The sequence below is a fragment of the Cydia splendana genome, chromosome 1, assembly GCF_910591565.1.
Source record: "Cydia splendana chromosome 1, ilCydSple1.2, whole genome shotgun sequence".
NCBI classification, from domain to species: Eukaryota; Metazoa; Arthropoda; class Insecta; order Lepidoptera; family Tortricidae; genus Cydia; species Cydia splendana.
In genome coordinates this window covers 33788333-33803292 of record NC_085960.1, presented here as the reverse complement: position 1 = coordinate 33803292, position 14960 = coordinate 33788333, and the positions used below count along the sequence as shown (strand labels likewise).

General features: G+C 37.5%; 1 protein-coding gene across 3 annotated transcripts in view; it reads left to right on the top strand.

Moving 5' to 3' along the window:
* Positions 1–14960, top strand: part of LOC134793741 (cell surface glycoprotein 1-like) — a 44004-nt gene that overhangs the window by 6757 nt on the left and 22287 nt on the right. For 2 of the 3 annotated variants that reach the window (XM_063765413.1, XM_063765429.1), the window contains exons 2-4: positions 3845–4040; positions 8921–9109; positions 10089–10211. In XM_063765413.1, coding sequence (XP_063621483.1) covers positions 3858–4040; positions 8921–9109; positions 10089–10211 — 495 coding nt within the window. In that variant the 5' untranslated portion in view covers positions 3845–3857. Of the gene's footprint in view, positions 1–472; positions 601–3844; positions 4041–8920; positions 9110–10088; positions 10212–14960 lie in introns of those variants that run through there. The other variant, XM_063765421.1, reaches the window with a different exon arrangement.

Genomic DNA, 14960 nt, shown 5'->3' with positions numbered 1-14960 from the left:
CTTATTTTTTATTTGTTACAAATTTATAGTTTTATTTTTTACTATTTTATAGTTTTCAGATTTTTCCCTGTACTTGTAGTGTAAGACGATATATTATTATCTTCGCATTTCATATTTCATCGCATTTATTACTAAATTTCGTATTATATTCAATCATTGGCGAAGAGTAAAACCGCGAAATATATCCTATCTGGGATGTAGGAAACAAAATAGAATACTCGAACTACTTCGCTATTCATCACCATTGTAAATCAAGAATTTTAGAATAAGCCTCATTGTTTGTTTACAGAATGCATTATGTACTTATTTCGCAGCGATAAGGGCAGAGCCCTGCGTGACTAATGAGGGGGCTATTTCTGTTTCGAGTAAAGTAATGAATGATAAACACGATGCGTCAGGAATTCGGACCGTAATGAACAATGTATACGATAACTGAACTGAGAACAGTGTACTCCCTTCGCTACTCTTAGTATCAATTTTAACTTCGAGCCAGCCGCCGGCTTAGTCGAATCGACCGCGTGTTTTGATATAGTGTCCGTGTGTAAGTGACTGCTCAGTGTGTGTATACGGTATTCAAGTTGTGAGTCATCGCGATATAAGGTATTATTTGACATGCCTATTTTCTTTTTGTATTTTTTATATGCTTATATGTGACGTCCCACGGTCAAAGGTACCTTATGGCGGGTATGGAGTTATGCATACCCCAGTAATCTACAATAAATAAGCTATCGATAACATAAAAGATCAACCTTCTAGGTTGCGTAGTTACAGAGATATGATTTTTTGAAAATAATGTTGTGAAATGAGCAACTTTACGATAGAGAAGTTTTAAGTTTAGCCGCCTAAAAAACTATGTTCCTGAAGTAAGTTACATAGTTGACTACAAATAATAATACCTTATATATCTGAGATTAAAAAAATATTGCGACTTGTTCTGTAATGCAAATAGAAACTTTTGATATCGACTGATTTATGTGTATACTAACCAATCTCTTGAAAATAAAGTTTTATTTCATTTTCACGATTGATCGCAATGAGCTCTCAAGATTTCAATTTTATCTATTAGAAAACGACACTGACAGACAGTTTAAGCAAAAAACAATACCGATTTAGAGGTGAAAATGTATTTTCTGACTTTTTCATATAAAATCACAAAATTGAATATTTTTACTTTTAATGTGACACACAATCAATTTTTCTGAGTACATATGAAAGAAATTCTGTCATTCAAATGAAATAAATCCTAAAACCCCAACTAAATACTATATTTAACCCCTTATGCCACTTTAAACTTACATAACAATAACAGTATTTGCTCCATACATTTACGAAAAGGTACCTTATGGAAATAAATCTAATAATACATCACTACAAAATATCAATCATATTACAGTTTATCTTTTATGAATAGAAAATATTAATTTACATTAAACTGCCCCAAATTTAATTAGTTCTTCGTCATAATAATCTTAAAAAAGACCAATAATTTGTATGTAATGAAAAGGTACCTTGTGGTCAAGTTACATGATGAGGCATGATGATGATGGAACAGTTAGGATAAACTAATAATATTTTGGTAATGGTATAAATCGTCTATTTCTTATCAATAATATATTTCGGTTGCTATTGAATATAAGCGGCATTGAGGTTCAATGACCTCAGATATTCCATAAGGTAATGCGTCGGGTATTGGCATTTTTCAGCAAACCAATGGCTGATTTACTGCATGCGACCAAACCAAATGAAAATTATTCTAGTTAAGAAAGACTTGACGAGAGTAACTTTGGTATAATAGCAGTCTACTTGGATTTGTGATGTCGGTCTATGTACGGTTATAATATTTGCGAGGCGCCCCAACCAGAACTGAAATTATCAAATTAGTTTTGCAGAATGCTAATACAGTTCTCTACCAAACTTCTTTTCCCGTATTGACTAGTTTTTTTGGGAATTTTCAATCTTTTTTCCATAAGGTACCTTTTCTACTAAACTCTGAGATGACATTACTAGGCTTATAACTAACTTATAACAAAAATAAAAACAGGTAAACAAACGTTACGCATTAAGGTTTCAGATCACACAATAAAAAAAAATTGAGCATTTTTTCACCTCTTTACAAAACATTTAATATCTCCGAAACTAGAAACCCTCATAAGGTACCTTTTCCCGTGGAACGTCACATATCATTTAAAAGTTATTGTGTCAGTTATAGTTTATTTTTTATAATGTAGTAAATCAAAACCACTTTTGATAAAAATTGTAAAAAAACACTTTGGTAAAAAGTTAAAAATAAATAAAATGATGTACCTATACAAAAATGATAACTTAGCAGACAAATCTAAAACCACACCGACATCTCCAACGTTCATATTTGTCAAGTTTTTTATAAATATAATAAAAATTTCACTACTTCGGTGGGTAAAAAACATTAATTTAATTAGTCTGCTTCTAACTCAAGAACTGTTGAAAGCGCTAAAATAAGAAAAAACTTTGATTCCCATGTGTTTGATACATTCATTTTGTTTAACACGACATAAATTTAACTCAATAGAGCTATTGTGAATGTATCTCGAAATAACCGATGCAATGTTAACTGCATTGACTATTTCCGTTCGCAGCGCGGCCCAACACCGTGACCCACTATCTGTTTATTCCAAAACGTCTCGTACCTGGCTACCCTATTTATAGAAAACTCCAAATGTCAATGGGAAACCACGCACGCATTGTTATCAGCTTAAGGCCTAAAAAAACCGGACAAGTGCGAGTCGGACTCGCGCACGAAGGGTTCCGAACCATTACGCAAAAAACGGCAAAAAAATCACGTTTGTTGTATGGGAGCCCTACTTTAAAGCCGACCACTGACTAACAGGCCGCCGGACGATATCGGCCTGTCAGTTAGAACAAAAAATTCGACAGCTCCGAATAACTGACAATAACTGATAAATTAAATGGGGTTGGCCGGTCGAAGTATTTTACAGGTGACGCAAATATAGGTTTTACCGTGGGGCTTAGGGCAATTTGTGTAAAAATGTCCTATAATATTTATTTATTGTATTTTATTAATTTTTACCGTGGTTTTACCTGACAATCCTATGAATAATGTCAAATAATTCATGTATTTTTTTGATGGCCTTTAAGCCAAATCTCACAGAACAAAACTAGAGATAGGTAAAACCTATGCTGGCGCTATTTATAAAAATCTTCGACAGTTGCCAACCCCATTGGTTACACCTAATTAGTCAGAAATGAGATTTGTTGCAAAGTCTGTCGAAGCCTGTAGTTTAGACTTTAGAGCATTTCTTAATTCCTGGTATTTAGTAACGGATGACGATGAGATGGACGTATCTCCATCGTGTATTACAAGTGAAATAAACAAGCGTTACCTGTGTAATGCTTCTTCAATCATCGTGTCTGGCATTTTGCTGCTACCAGAAACTGCGTTTACTGTGAAAGTTATTTTCACATTATAATAGACGTGACAACTTCTCACACTGATAAAGTGCTTTGTGCACTTTTAATGCAATAATAATAGAATTAGGTACTCCTGTTTGTTTTGATTGTCGGTGACGAAATCAACTTAGAGAGCTTATGTAAGTTTACTACTCAGGTTCATGCCACGGTTTGTCAAACTTAAGAAAATAAGTGAAATAACTGCAAATAATTTTTTTATGCGTAAAGTAGGTACCTATGTTGTTTTCAATTTCTTATTTATAATAAACTGACCAGCTATTGACCCAAGTTGCACCTGTTGAGAAATTACAACAGGGCTAAGACTATGATCGTTCATTCTTAAATAGGAATCTTTGTAAAATGTCTCATTATACTCAGTGTATAATTATCCCAACAGGACAGAAGTCAACATGGGAGCAAAGCAGAGTAAGCGGTCGGTGGACATAAGCGGCAAGGAAGCCGAGAACGCCGGTGAAGTGGCGGCGGCGGGCGCCGGCGGCGAGGGCCGCGTCGAGCAGCTCGCCGACGCCGACGCTGACATCAAGCCGCAGCTCAACGGCGACGCGCACATACAGCCCCCGCTGGAGATCTCGGTGAGTACTGCACACCAACCTGTGATGATAGGGGTCGGCGGACACAAGGAAACAGCAAGTCGGCGAGGTGGCGGCGGCGGACGCATATAGCCGCTCGCCGACGCCAACATCGGCGACGCGCACATACGTCCCGTCAAAGGTAATGTCAAAGTGTGGATGGATGGATTTCAAAAAAGTTTAGTGAGGCAGCTTTCTGACCGGCGACGAAAAAGATCCCGTGTAAATAAAAGAGATACACCGCTGTCAGTTCAAGCTGCCGACGAAAAAAAATTGCTGCGATGAAAAAATCGCTGATCGCTGCCGGTTGGGCACCAACCTTAATCGCTCAGACACAAATTCATCACTCATCTACAATACTACTACACATGCTGTAGGTATGCGAAGTGTTCCTGGAAAGATAAAGGACCAGACTTGACTGGGATGTGCTCTATTGGCGGCAGGTGCCAGCCAGCCAGGCTGAGCTTACACAGCGAATTCTCGGTCAAGTCGTCAGACAAACATATATAGTCAGCACTTATACCAACAAACATACAAACTTTGTATCCAAGGCGGGTCAACTATCTCTGACTGTGCAAGTGCATGTGTAGAGATAAGAATTATAAGCTATGGTTCTAGGAATTAATAATGATGTTGAGTTGAAAGTGACATCATTTTCTAGTAGGCAATACCCGCACCGACCCTCGTTAACTATCATATTTCCTTTTATTGTCACACGAGTTATTCAAACAATTAGTGACTGCTAGTACAAACATTTGCTTTACATCATGTAGTCTATGTAGTAACCACAGATTAAGAGCGGACTGCAGAACTGACTTTAAATAGGTACTTATAGCGGTGGCTGCTGCTATCCCATAGAGACTTATGGCTTTAATCATAATCGTTTGGCAAATCTAAGAAACCGTTGATAGTTGTTTGTCTCTCCGTCATTTTGACATTTCTGTTTGTTAGAAAGAGACAAAATTTTACAGAGGTTGCTAACTCGCTAAGTTTTATGAATAAGGGGATTAGAGTCGGACCAAGATACTCTGCATGGCATTTGCAACAAGGTGTGGCAATGTCAACAAAGTCAAACCGGTGCAAACGTCCCTATAAGAAGCGAGATGGCATAGTGCTGTCTGTTTCAATCATACACCAGGTCATTGGCATCAATATTTTGTAAGGATTATACGCTGCACGGAAGGCGTCGGCCTTGAAATTGACTGCAGATAACGCGTTAGGTCTATCAATGTGTAAATAAGCTGAATAATCGTTACCATTTCGGTGCGAGCCGTGCGTGTGGAGAGATTTGGGTAATGGCCACCGCTCGGAATAAGTGGCGCTCGGATACACGGTCCGATGCGCGCGGTGATGGACACGCACCCCTCGCGGCTACAACAATAACATGGAGTTAACATGTTTACGTCATTTTTAGGGGCCCGTCATTAACAGGGAACCTTTTATAGTTTCGCCTAGTCCCTAAGATCAGAACTAAGAAACTGGAATGTGGCATGTATTCAGACCAACATGGTGGTAACATAATTCTAAAAGTATTTTTCACTTGCCCTTCCCGTACGTTGCCTTGTCTAGGTCGAACCGAAAAAATGTGTTAATTCTGGTCCCTTTCTAACTATCACAAATGTCAATACGACAGGACAGGAATTTATGTATAACGCCATAAGTCTCTATGCCACAATTAAACATCGGTATTTTCGGCAGATGGTTAGGTCTGCCGAAAATACCGATGTTTAATTGTGGCATAGAGACTTATGGCGTTATACATAAATTCCTGTCCTGTCGTATTGACATTTGTGATAGTTAGAAAGGGACCAGAATTAACACATTTTTTCGGTTCGCCACAATTAAACATCGGTATTTTCGGCAGATGGTTAGGTCTGCCGAAAATACCGATGTTTAATTGTGGCTTTCCATCACAAAAGGGTCCTTATGCTTCAAGAGTGATAAGGTACTTTTTATCTGAAATTCTAATAGAAAGGTCCTTATTACACATGAAGCACATGGACCCTTCTCTGATGGAAAGCCACAATTAGTATTTTTATATTAAGGACCCCGCTGCTTCAAACTACAAACATGCTTATAGTAATTCTAGTTATATTAAAGTAGTTAATTATGTATGCAACACATTATTTTAATAATCTTACATTTAACCGCACTAATAAGGGTAACGTCTTAATCGTACTACATACCAGTGTTGGGCATTCAAGAATAAAATCATTATTTGAATAAGAATTTGTAGGAATAAAATCATCTCGATTTTATTCCCGTCAAAAATATTCAAATAATTTTGGTCGGGAATAATTCGTATGAGAAAAAATTGAATGAGAATAACATATTCTTAATCAAATAAATATAATCATGATTTTTATTCGAAATAATATTCCACGAATAAAAATGTGGTCTGGGTACCGTATAGGTACTAATTACGTATAGTTAGGTAGATGTAATAGTAGTTAGTCTCTCGTCTAATTTATACGCATTTTATGGAATAAAACCTTACAAATTGACTGTCGTATAGTTTCAGTAACCGTATTATTTTTAATTTAATAACCAAATCATTAGGTAAATTTAGCTGTTCTGGGGGCCTAGCCAAGATGCCAATCGCTTGTGCTCCGACAACGAAGCACTTTCTGTCTTATCACTCTTACATATTAGTGCGATAGAGAGACAGAGATAGCGTTTCGTTCTCGTAGCGCAAACGATTGGCACATTGGCTACGCTTCCAAGGTGCCTAGCCAAGATGATAATTTTTGTTTTTAATTTAATAATCAAATCATTAGGTACAATGAAGCTGTTTTGGGGGCCTAACCAACATGCCAATCGTTTGCGCTACTACAACGATACGGTATCTGTCTCTCTATCGCACTAATATGTAAGAGTGATAGAGGCAGAAAGCGCTTCGTTGTTGCAGCGCAAGCGATTGGCATGTTGGCTAGGCCCCCAGAACTGGTAAATTGTACCCAAAGATTTGGTTATTAAATTCAAAACAAAAATTGTCATCTTGGCTAGGCACCTTGGGTGCGTAGCCAACATGCCAATCGTTTGCGCTACTACAACGAAACGCTATCTGTCTCTCTATCGCACTAATATGTAGGAGTGATAGAAAGAGACTATACGCAACTCTACGGAGCGTTAACGTTTGGCATATTGGCTAAGCACCCTGATCGGATGATAGAACTAGATAGTGTATAGCGGAAATGTGTACTGTACCTAAACTAAAGTAACAAATATCAATTCAATCCGACTTTTAAATAGAAGGGTGAAAATCAACTTAAAAAATATAACCGATTGTATGTACTACAAAAATTAACTTAATTCTAAATAACATTTTAATTGAATAAAACCTTATTTAGAATGGTCCCACTTCTAGAATAATTATTCTGTTTTTTATTCCGCATTTAAAATAAAAGTCACATGATTTATTCACCTTAATTTTATTCTAAAATAACTAGTGCAAGAATTATTTTAATTCAAACCGATTTGAATAAGAATAAAATTTCTGTTTTTATTCTTATTCTTATTCAAGTTAATTTTTGCCCAACTCTGCTACATACCATAAGCGTCATAAGACCATATACACACCATTGTAAAAGGCAGTGTCATGCAAAAGAAATGCTATCTGTCCTGACTCGCAGACATCGCCCACGCTTCCCGTGTAGATAAGCCGCGAGCTCGGACCGTGGCCTTATCTGATGATATGAAAGATGCATTCTTATGCTATCGTGTTCGTGGTCAAATATATTTTGTTCCTGACTCGTTGGAGTTTATTACCATCTTTCACACTGTTAACTGACAATTCGGAAACAATGTTATTGCAAATATATCGTCGCGGTCAGTTATAAAGTGCTGCTTTTAGTGCGTTGTTTAGCAGTAGATATTAGGTTAACAAAGAACCTACCTACCTACCTACCTAGAAACAATTTTAAACTTGTATTTAGAAAACAATGATTGTAGATCAATCAGATCGTTTACATCTGAAGCACATTTTTAACTATTTTGTGAATATGTTTGCAACCCTGTAAAGGAATGTCAGACGAATACATAATGTTTTTGTGTACTTTACAAATTGCCTTAAAAATCTCGTCACGCCAATGCGGCCAAATCCGTCATTTGGCCGCATTGACCTTACGTAATTTGCTGTAAAAGATTTATTATTAAAACCTAAAATAACTAAGAGTTGTGAGACTAAAGGTCATGTTATTGATAGGCGGCGGCATGCCAACAGGGCACAGTCCTTTTTTGTACGGCCTCCACCCAGTTGTCTGGTCAGCTCGGTCGATTAGTTAAGTACGGCGCGCAACATCGACACTTAACCGCCGTATGTCGATGCGAACATAGCACTAATAGACAGTAAAGTGTCTAGTCTACCATTTATAGCCTAGCATATTATGGTCGTTATTATTAAGATAACTTAGTTGTAGCTTATTATTAAGATAGCTTTAGATTATTCCTCCCCCCACGCAAAAAGAGGTGTGTTATAATTATTTTACCATGTGTATTTGTATATCTGTGGCATCATAGCAGTCGACTGAGCCGGATAGGTTTTCCCACCGATGTTGATCATGTTTTTTGTACACCAAATGCTTTGTTACTATGCTGCGTTGCTAGAGGATTCTGGTGAATCATCCGTTATATAAATTCTTCTTCTTCTTCAACCTAGCGTTTTCCCGGCCTAGCGCCAGGATCCGCTTTCCTGCTCAATCTTCAATCCGTTATATAAATTATTTAAAAAAATTGATTTGCTTCAATTAGCACTTATTAAGAAAACCGATCATGCACTCATTTCATCGTAAACACGGTTTCCCAAACATTTCTGTTGCGTTGTCCCCTGAGATAAGAAACTATATACAAAGACAATTAATAAAAACGTTGCTGTTCCATTTTAGGACAAAGAGAAACAGCTCGACAGCGGGACCCCTGAGAACGAAAAGGACGCAACAACAGAGAAGGAAGGCAAGGAAGAACAGAACGGAGAGAAGGAACCCACACCTGTGACGAATGGAGACAGCGAGCCCAAGGAGGACGGGGAGTCCGTGCCCACGCCCGAGGACGGCAAGAAACCTAAGAAAGAAAAGGTAACGTCCCATACACTATATTTTAGCATAGAACTGTCTCATTTCAAACAGAGAGAGTCATATTGTCTTGTGTTACGCTAATACTATCACCCAAAAATAAGGGATGAGTATAGTTTTCCTGGTTCTCACCGACTGACAACTTGTGTTTGCCAGACTATAACTTTCGGTGTTTGTACTTAGGGTTTACGCGAAAATCGATGACCGAAAGTGTGTTATCTGCCTCTATCGCTTGAATATGCAAGAGTGTAGATAACGAAATTTAGATTTTCGCGAAAGGCCGTTTTGACCTTCTATATACTTTATCTTTTATTTCACTCTTTTCGGGGATGATTTTCCAAATCTAAAGTTCATGTTTACCTATAGTTTTCACTTGGTTGCTATTGTTATTCTTATTTAATGACTTTCCTGTTATACCCAAGGTTGTATTTATGTAGGTATTTATGCTAAATTTAGACGAAACTGTTTTTGCGTCATTGACTAACAAATACCCAAAGTTTCACATGCAATATGAATTTAGGAATTCCGCCATTTCCGTCCAATTGATGATGCCTGCCTTCGAGCAACACCGGCTTCCGACACGTCGGAAGGGAGGAGCCCAAGCGATATCTTACCGTACAAATCGTTCTGCCATTTTTTGCGGGGGGAAACCTGCACACAGTCGCACTTCTCACTCACTACATACAAAATCCAATCTGTGACGACACAAATACATATAAAATGACACACGTCAAAGACAAATCTTGCACACCTCGATCTCTTTGTGTACGGATGAGTCACAACACGCACCGCGCTAGTTGTGTGCATGCCCAGTTGGTCATGTGCTTCGGCAGAGTAGAAATAGTGCGAATGCCGACTCCCCTCCCGGTGTTGCTCGAAGATGTCTGCACTAATTATGAATGTATCATTTACATGTCATACATCGTTGACAATAGTGTGTATATTTTTCCACTTGCTACAATCGAACATTGTTTTCTGGCAGGTCAAGAAAAAATGGTCACTGAGGTCCATCAGTTTTAGCAGAAAAGACAAGCCAAAGCAGGAGAAGAAATCCAAGGAAGAGGAGCCCAAAACGAATGGCGAGCCAGAGAAAGTGCCCGAAGAGGTAAGTCCCTCTTGTTTCACTGTCGGTTTCTAACAAAACGTGTTTTAGGCAAAATGTTCCTTTCTTGGTTTTTTTTACGCTACGTCAGTGGCAAACAAGCATTGGGCGCGCCTAATGGTAAGCCAGTGGTATAAATGCGCGTTGCCGACCCTAACACTCCGCACTCTCGTTGAGCTCTGGCACCTTACTCACCGGCAGGAACATAACACTATGAGTAGGGTCTAGTGTTATTTGGCTGCCGTTTTCTGTTAGGTGGGACTTCCCCAGTTGGGCTCTGCTCTAGATCTGGAATGACATCCGTTGTGCGCTGTGTGTGTGTTGGTGTAGATTAGGGCGAATTTACTTTGAAAACGTTGCAAAGTAAACTTTAACTTTTTTATCTTCTTCAGCCCCTATAATATTGTCAAGAGTGTCAAGGCCATCAATATCATTAAGGCAGTTGTCGAAAACTGTTTAAAAACAAGTAGAAATACGGCTTAAGATTATATTGAGAACAATATCACTAAGCCAAGCCCTATTTCTTATAGGCCGTATACATATAAAAATAAAAGGCCTTTTTATTCTTAAGACGACGAAAAGATCACTTAACTTAAAGTAAACGTTTTGAAAGTACATAACTCAGTAGGTAATGATAGTTCATACCTACTTACATTAATGTACTTAATCTTCAAGATGCGCACTTCTGCAATGAAATATAAAATTACAATACAAAAAAATTTGGAGATGTGTGACCTTCATAGATCGTGCGAGCCAATCATGCGTTTCCGACAAATGTAAACTCCATCTCTTTAATGATGCTGTTACCGTAACCACTTTCTAATGCAAAATGTCTCACTTCATCAGTATTATTAGTATTCAGCAGACGATCTAGTCTTCTGAGCCGTAAAATTTCTCGCCTTCATTATGGTGACTGGCAGATATATCACTGGCATTACTTAGCCTACTTTCATGATGTATTCTATTTGTTGAGCGCAGAGTCGAACATACGCGAACCAGTAGGTACTTAGGTACCGACAAGAAAGTGTAGAAATTAAAAAGTGGCAATACTGTAGTGTCATCCCTTTCAAATCAATCTAAGAAAATTGGACGACACTACAATATTGCCACTTTTTAATTTGTTCCTATTAGGCGTTTTCATTTTAAATTGTATTTTAAAGCGCGACTTAAGTTATGTCACGTGTTAGGTGTCAGTTTGTGACAAAATGTATGGGTTTTGACCTTTTGACATTAATCGTCATTTAAAAAAATGGGACGCATTTTCTTCCAATAGGATATTTCTAGAGCTCGCAATTAGGAGTATCAGGACTAGGACTGATATAAAAAATTAAGAGGTTACGATATTTTTTATTAGGAATGCCTTTGTACGGGACCGAACCATAGAATGCTTAGCTAACTTAGCTACATGCTCGTCTCTTCGTCAGTCTCTTTGACCAATTGGAACAACACGCCATACGAAAACGGGGCCACCGTAATAAGTACGCACGTGTACGCGTAACAATACACATTAGGATCTATATTTTAGATCGCACCAGGCCAGTGACCCGCATGTGAAATTCGCGCGCTATGTGAAACCATCACATGTGCACTGTACTCGACGGGGATCAAATTCGAAGATCTATTTGTCTTACTCCCTCGCACGGTGCAAGAGCGATAAGGATGAATAGACGACCTTGGAATTCGATGTTCGCGATGGTACGGTCACGGACTTAAATTGATAATGGCGTTAGTCATAGACGTTTGTCAAATTCAAATCTAACAAACCGTTGATAATCGTTTGTCCCTATCCGACATTTTGACATTTCTGTTTGTTAGAAAGAAACAAAATTCAACAGAAGTTTGTTAAGTTCTATTAATAAGGGGGTAAGTCATGTAGGGTTCAAGCTAATTTGGTTGTCAATACGCTATGATATATCCAATGTAAAGCGATATATAAACCAGGGCTTAACAATTTAAGTCCGTGAGTGTAGGAGGGCGGAGCCCGGCCCCGAGACTAACTGTGCCCCGACGGATCACCGCCGAGACCTCTTTGATCCCTCATTTAACACAATACACGAGAGAAAGTTGCATTTGATAAGTAATTTTTCATCTATGTTGATACCGCTGTGCTCTGGGCCGGTTAATAGTTTAGTAGGAACGTTGCCACATAAAACGCTTAAAACACTTTAAGGCGAGGTTTTACGTATAGAATTTACTTTTTTGAAAGTCAGTTAAATTAAAATTAGTGTCCGATCAAAGTTTAGGTTTTGGCATAACAATCATGTTTAGGCCAAAAAACTACTGAACCTTTCGTCCGCGCCGATACTATATTTTCGGTAGCGTGCGACCGTTTCGGTTTCGGTCAGACACTAGTCAAAATGCAGCCGGTGTCATCCATTCTCAAATTGAGAATCTGCTAAGTATATATACAAGTATATAAAGCCAGAGAAATAACATTCGAAGAACATTACCCCCTTGTTAGTTGGGTAAAAAACTCAAGTTTGACAATAGGGTCATGATTGCTTGCCGTTCAGTAAAAACTAGGAAAATGACGTTTGGATTCGTTTATCTATTTAGCAACGTCATCATTAGTCAATTGATTGGTTTTGCCAAGTTTCGCTGTTTAACTCAAGGTCTCATTAGTGGATACAATAAGATGCCGGCAGACAAAGAGGCGCGGTTTAAGCTGTTTCTAAACCGCCTTGCAACTTGTGTTTTACATCGCAGATACAAAAATGAGAGTTTGATTGCCTCATCTCCTTATAGGTATATAGTACTCTATAGTCCGTATTTTTAGGTATTTAAATAAAAGTAAACAAAATCTACCCTCAAATGGCTCCTTAAGCCAGTTGAGGGAAGATGAAAACATTACATGATCAAATAATGTAGGTTAAAGTCAGGTCGTTCAATGAGAGATCCAGGCGCTTTTGTATTTGGTTGGTTAACCAATAAATGTTATACCCGAAAATTTACAAATTGTTTGTTTACTTTTATTTAAATACCTAAAGATACAGAGTATAGGTATAGAATAGTGGTATATGCAATTCGCTATCTCTATACGTATATATATATATAAATGCAAGTGTCCTGACTGACTGACTGACTGATTCATCAACGCAGAGCCGAAACTACAAAAGATAGAAAGTTGAAATTTGCACACCAGATTACATTTATAAAGTGTACAAGAGATAAGAAGCGATTTTGAGAAATTCAACCCCTAAGGGGGTTAAAAAGGGGATGAAAGTTTGTATGGGGTTAAAGTTTTATTTTAAGCTAGGAATTTGAAACTTCGTAAAAAGATATATTATTAAAATACAAGAAAACTAATTTCAGCGTTTTTGAAAATTCATCCCCTAAGGTGGTGAATAAGGGGTTGAAAGTTTGTATGGATATCAAACATTTTTTCGAGTGCGGGACTTGAATCTTTGTATTTAGGGATATTATTAGAAGACAGGAAAAGCAATTTCTGCGTTTTGTAAAATTCATCCCCTAACAGGGGTAAAAAGGGGTTGAAAGTTTGAATCCATTACATATGCTTTGAAACTTCTTAGAAAGGCATAATAGCCGATTACAATAAAAAGTAATTGCAACGTTTTTGGAAATTCAACCCCTAAGGGGGTTAAAAAGGGGATGAAAGTACGTCTTGGGGTGCAAATTTTATTTTGAGCTAGGAACTTGAAACTTTGTAAAAAGGTATTAAATTAAAATACAAGTAAACTAAATTCAGCGTTTTAGAAAATTCATCCTCAAAGGTGGTGAAAAGGGGGTTGAAAATTTGTATGGATATCAAACATTTTTTCGAGCCCGAGACTTGAATCTTTGTGTTTTGGGATATTATTAGAAGACAAGAAAAGTAACTTCAGCGTTTTGTAAAATTCATCCTCTAACAGGGTTAAAAAAGGGTTGAAAGTTTGAATCCATTACAAATGCTTTGAAACTTCTTAGAAAGGCATAATAGCCGATTACAAAAAAAAGTAATTGCAACGTTTTTGGAAAGTCAACCCCTAAGGGGGTTAAAAAGGGGATGAAATTTTGTCTTGGGGTGCAAATTTTATTTTTAGCTAGGATTCTGAAACTTTGCAAAAAGGTATTAAATTAAATTACAAGAAAACTAATTCACAGCGTTTTTGAAAATTCATCCCCTAACGTGGTGAAAAAGGAGTTGAAAGTTTGTATGAATATCAAACATTTTTTTCAAGCTTTCAAGCTAGGAACTTCAAACTTGGTAAAACGGCATTAACATTATATTAAAAGTTTGTATTATAAAGTTTGCATCGATGAAAATTATAGGTACTCAATATGTAAAATGTTCAAGATTAGAGTCCACGCGGACGAAGTCGCGGGCAACAGCTAGTCATACATATATGTAACATATGTGCATGGTTGATATAGATGGCTTGACCACTGTGTGGTAAGTACTTCAACAACGTCTACTATGTCTAGGTATATAGGTACTTTTCTATACTTACGATAGTTACACGCATTAAGAAATAATTGTTTCAATCATATTATAAATTGATTAGCACTAATTAATAGTAACGGAAATGTGCTGTAGTATAGGATATGAAGAATAATTAAATAAATAGCTTAATATACTCGTAGCTGATGAAGCGTACAGCCTCCATTTTCGGTTTTTATTTACGATAACTGAAACTGAGACGGTATATATCATCATCATCAGCCCGTTACAGTCCACTGCTGGACGTAGGCCTCCACAGAGACGGCATATATGCATAAGATAATATTTTCATTTTAATCTCCATAATAATGGAT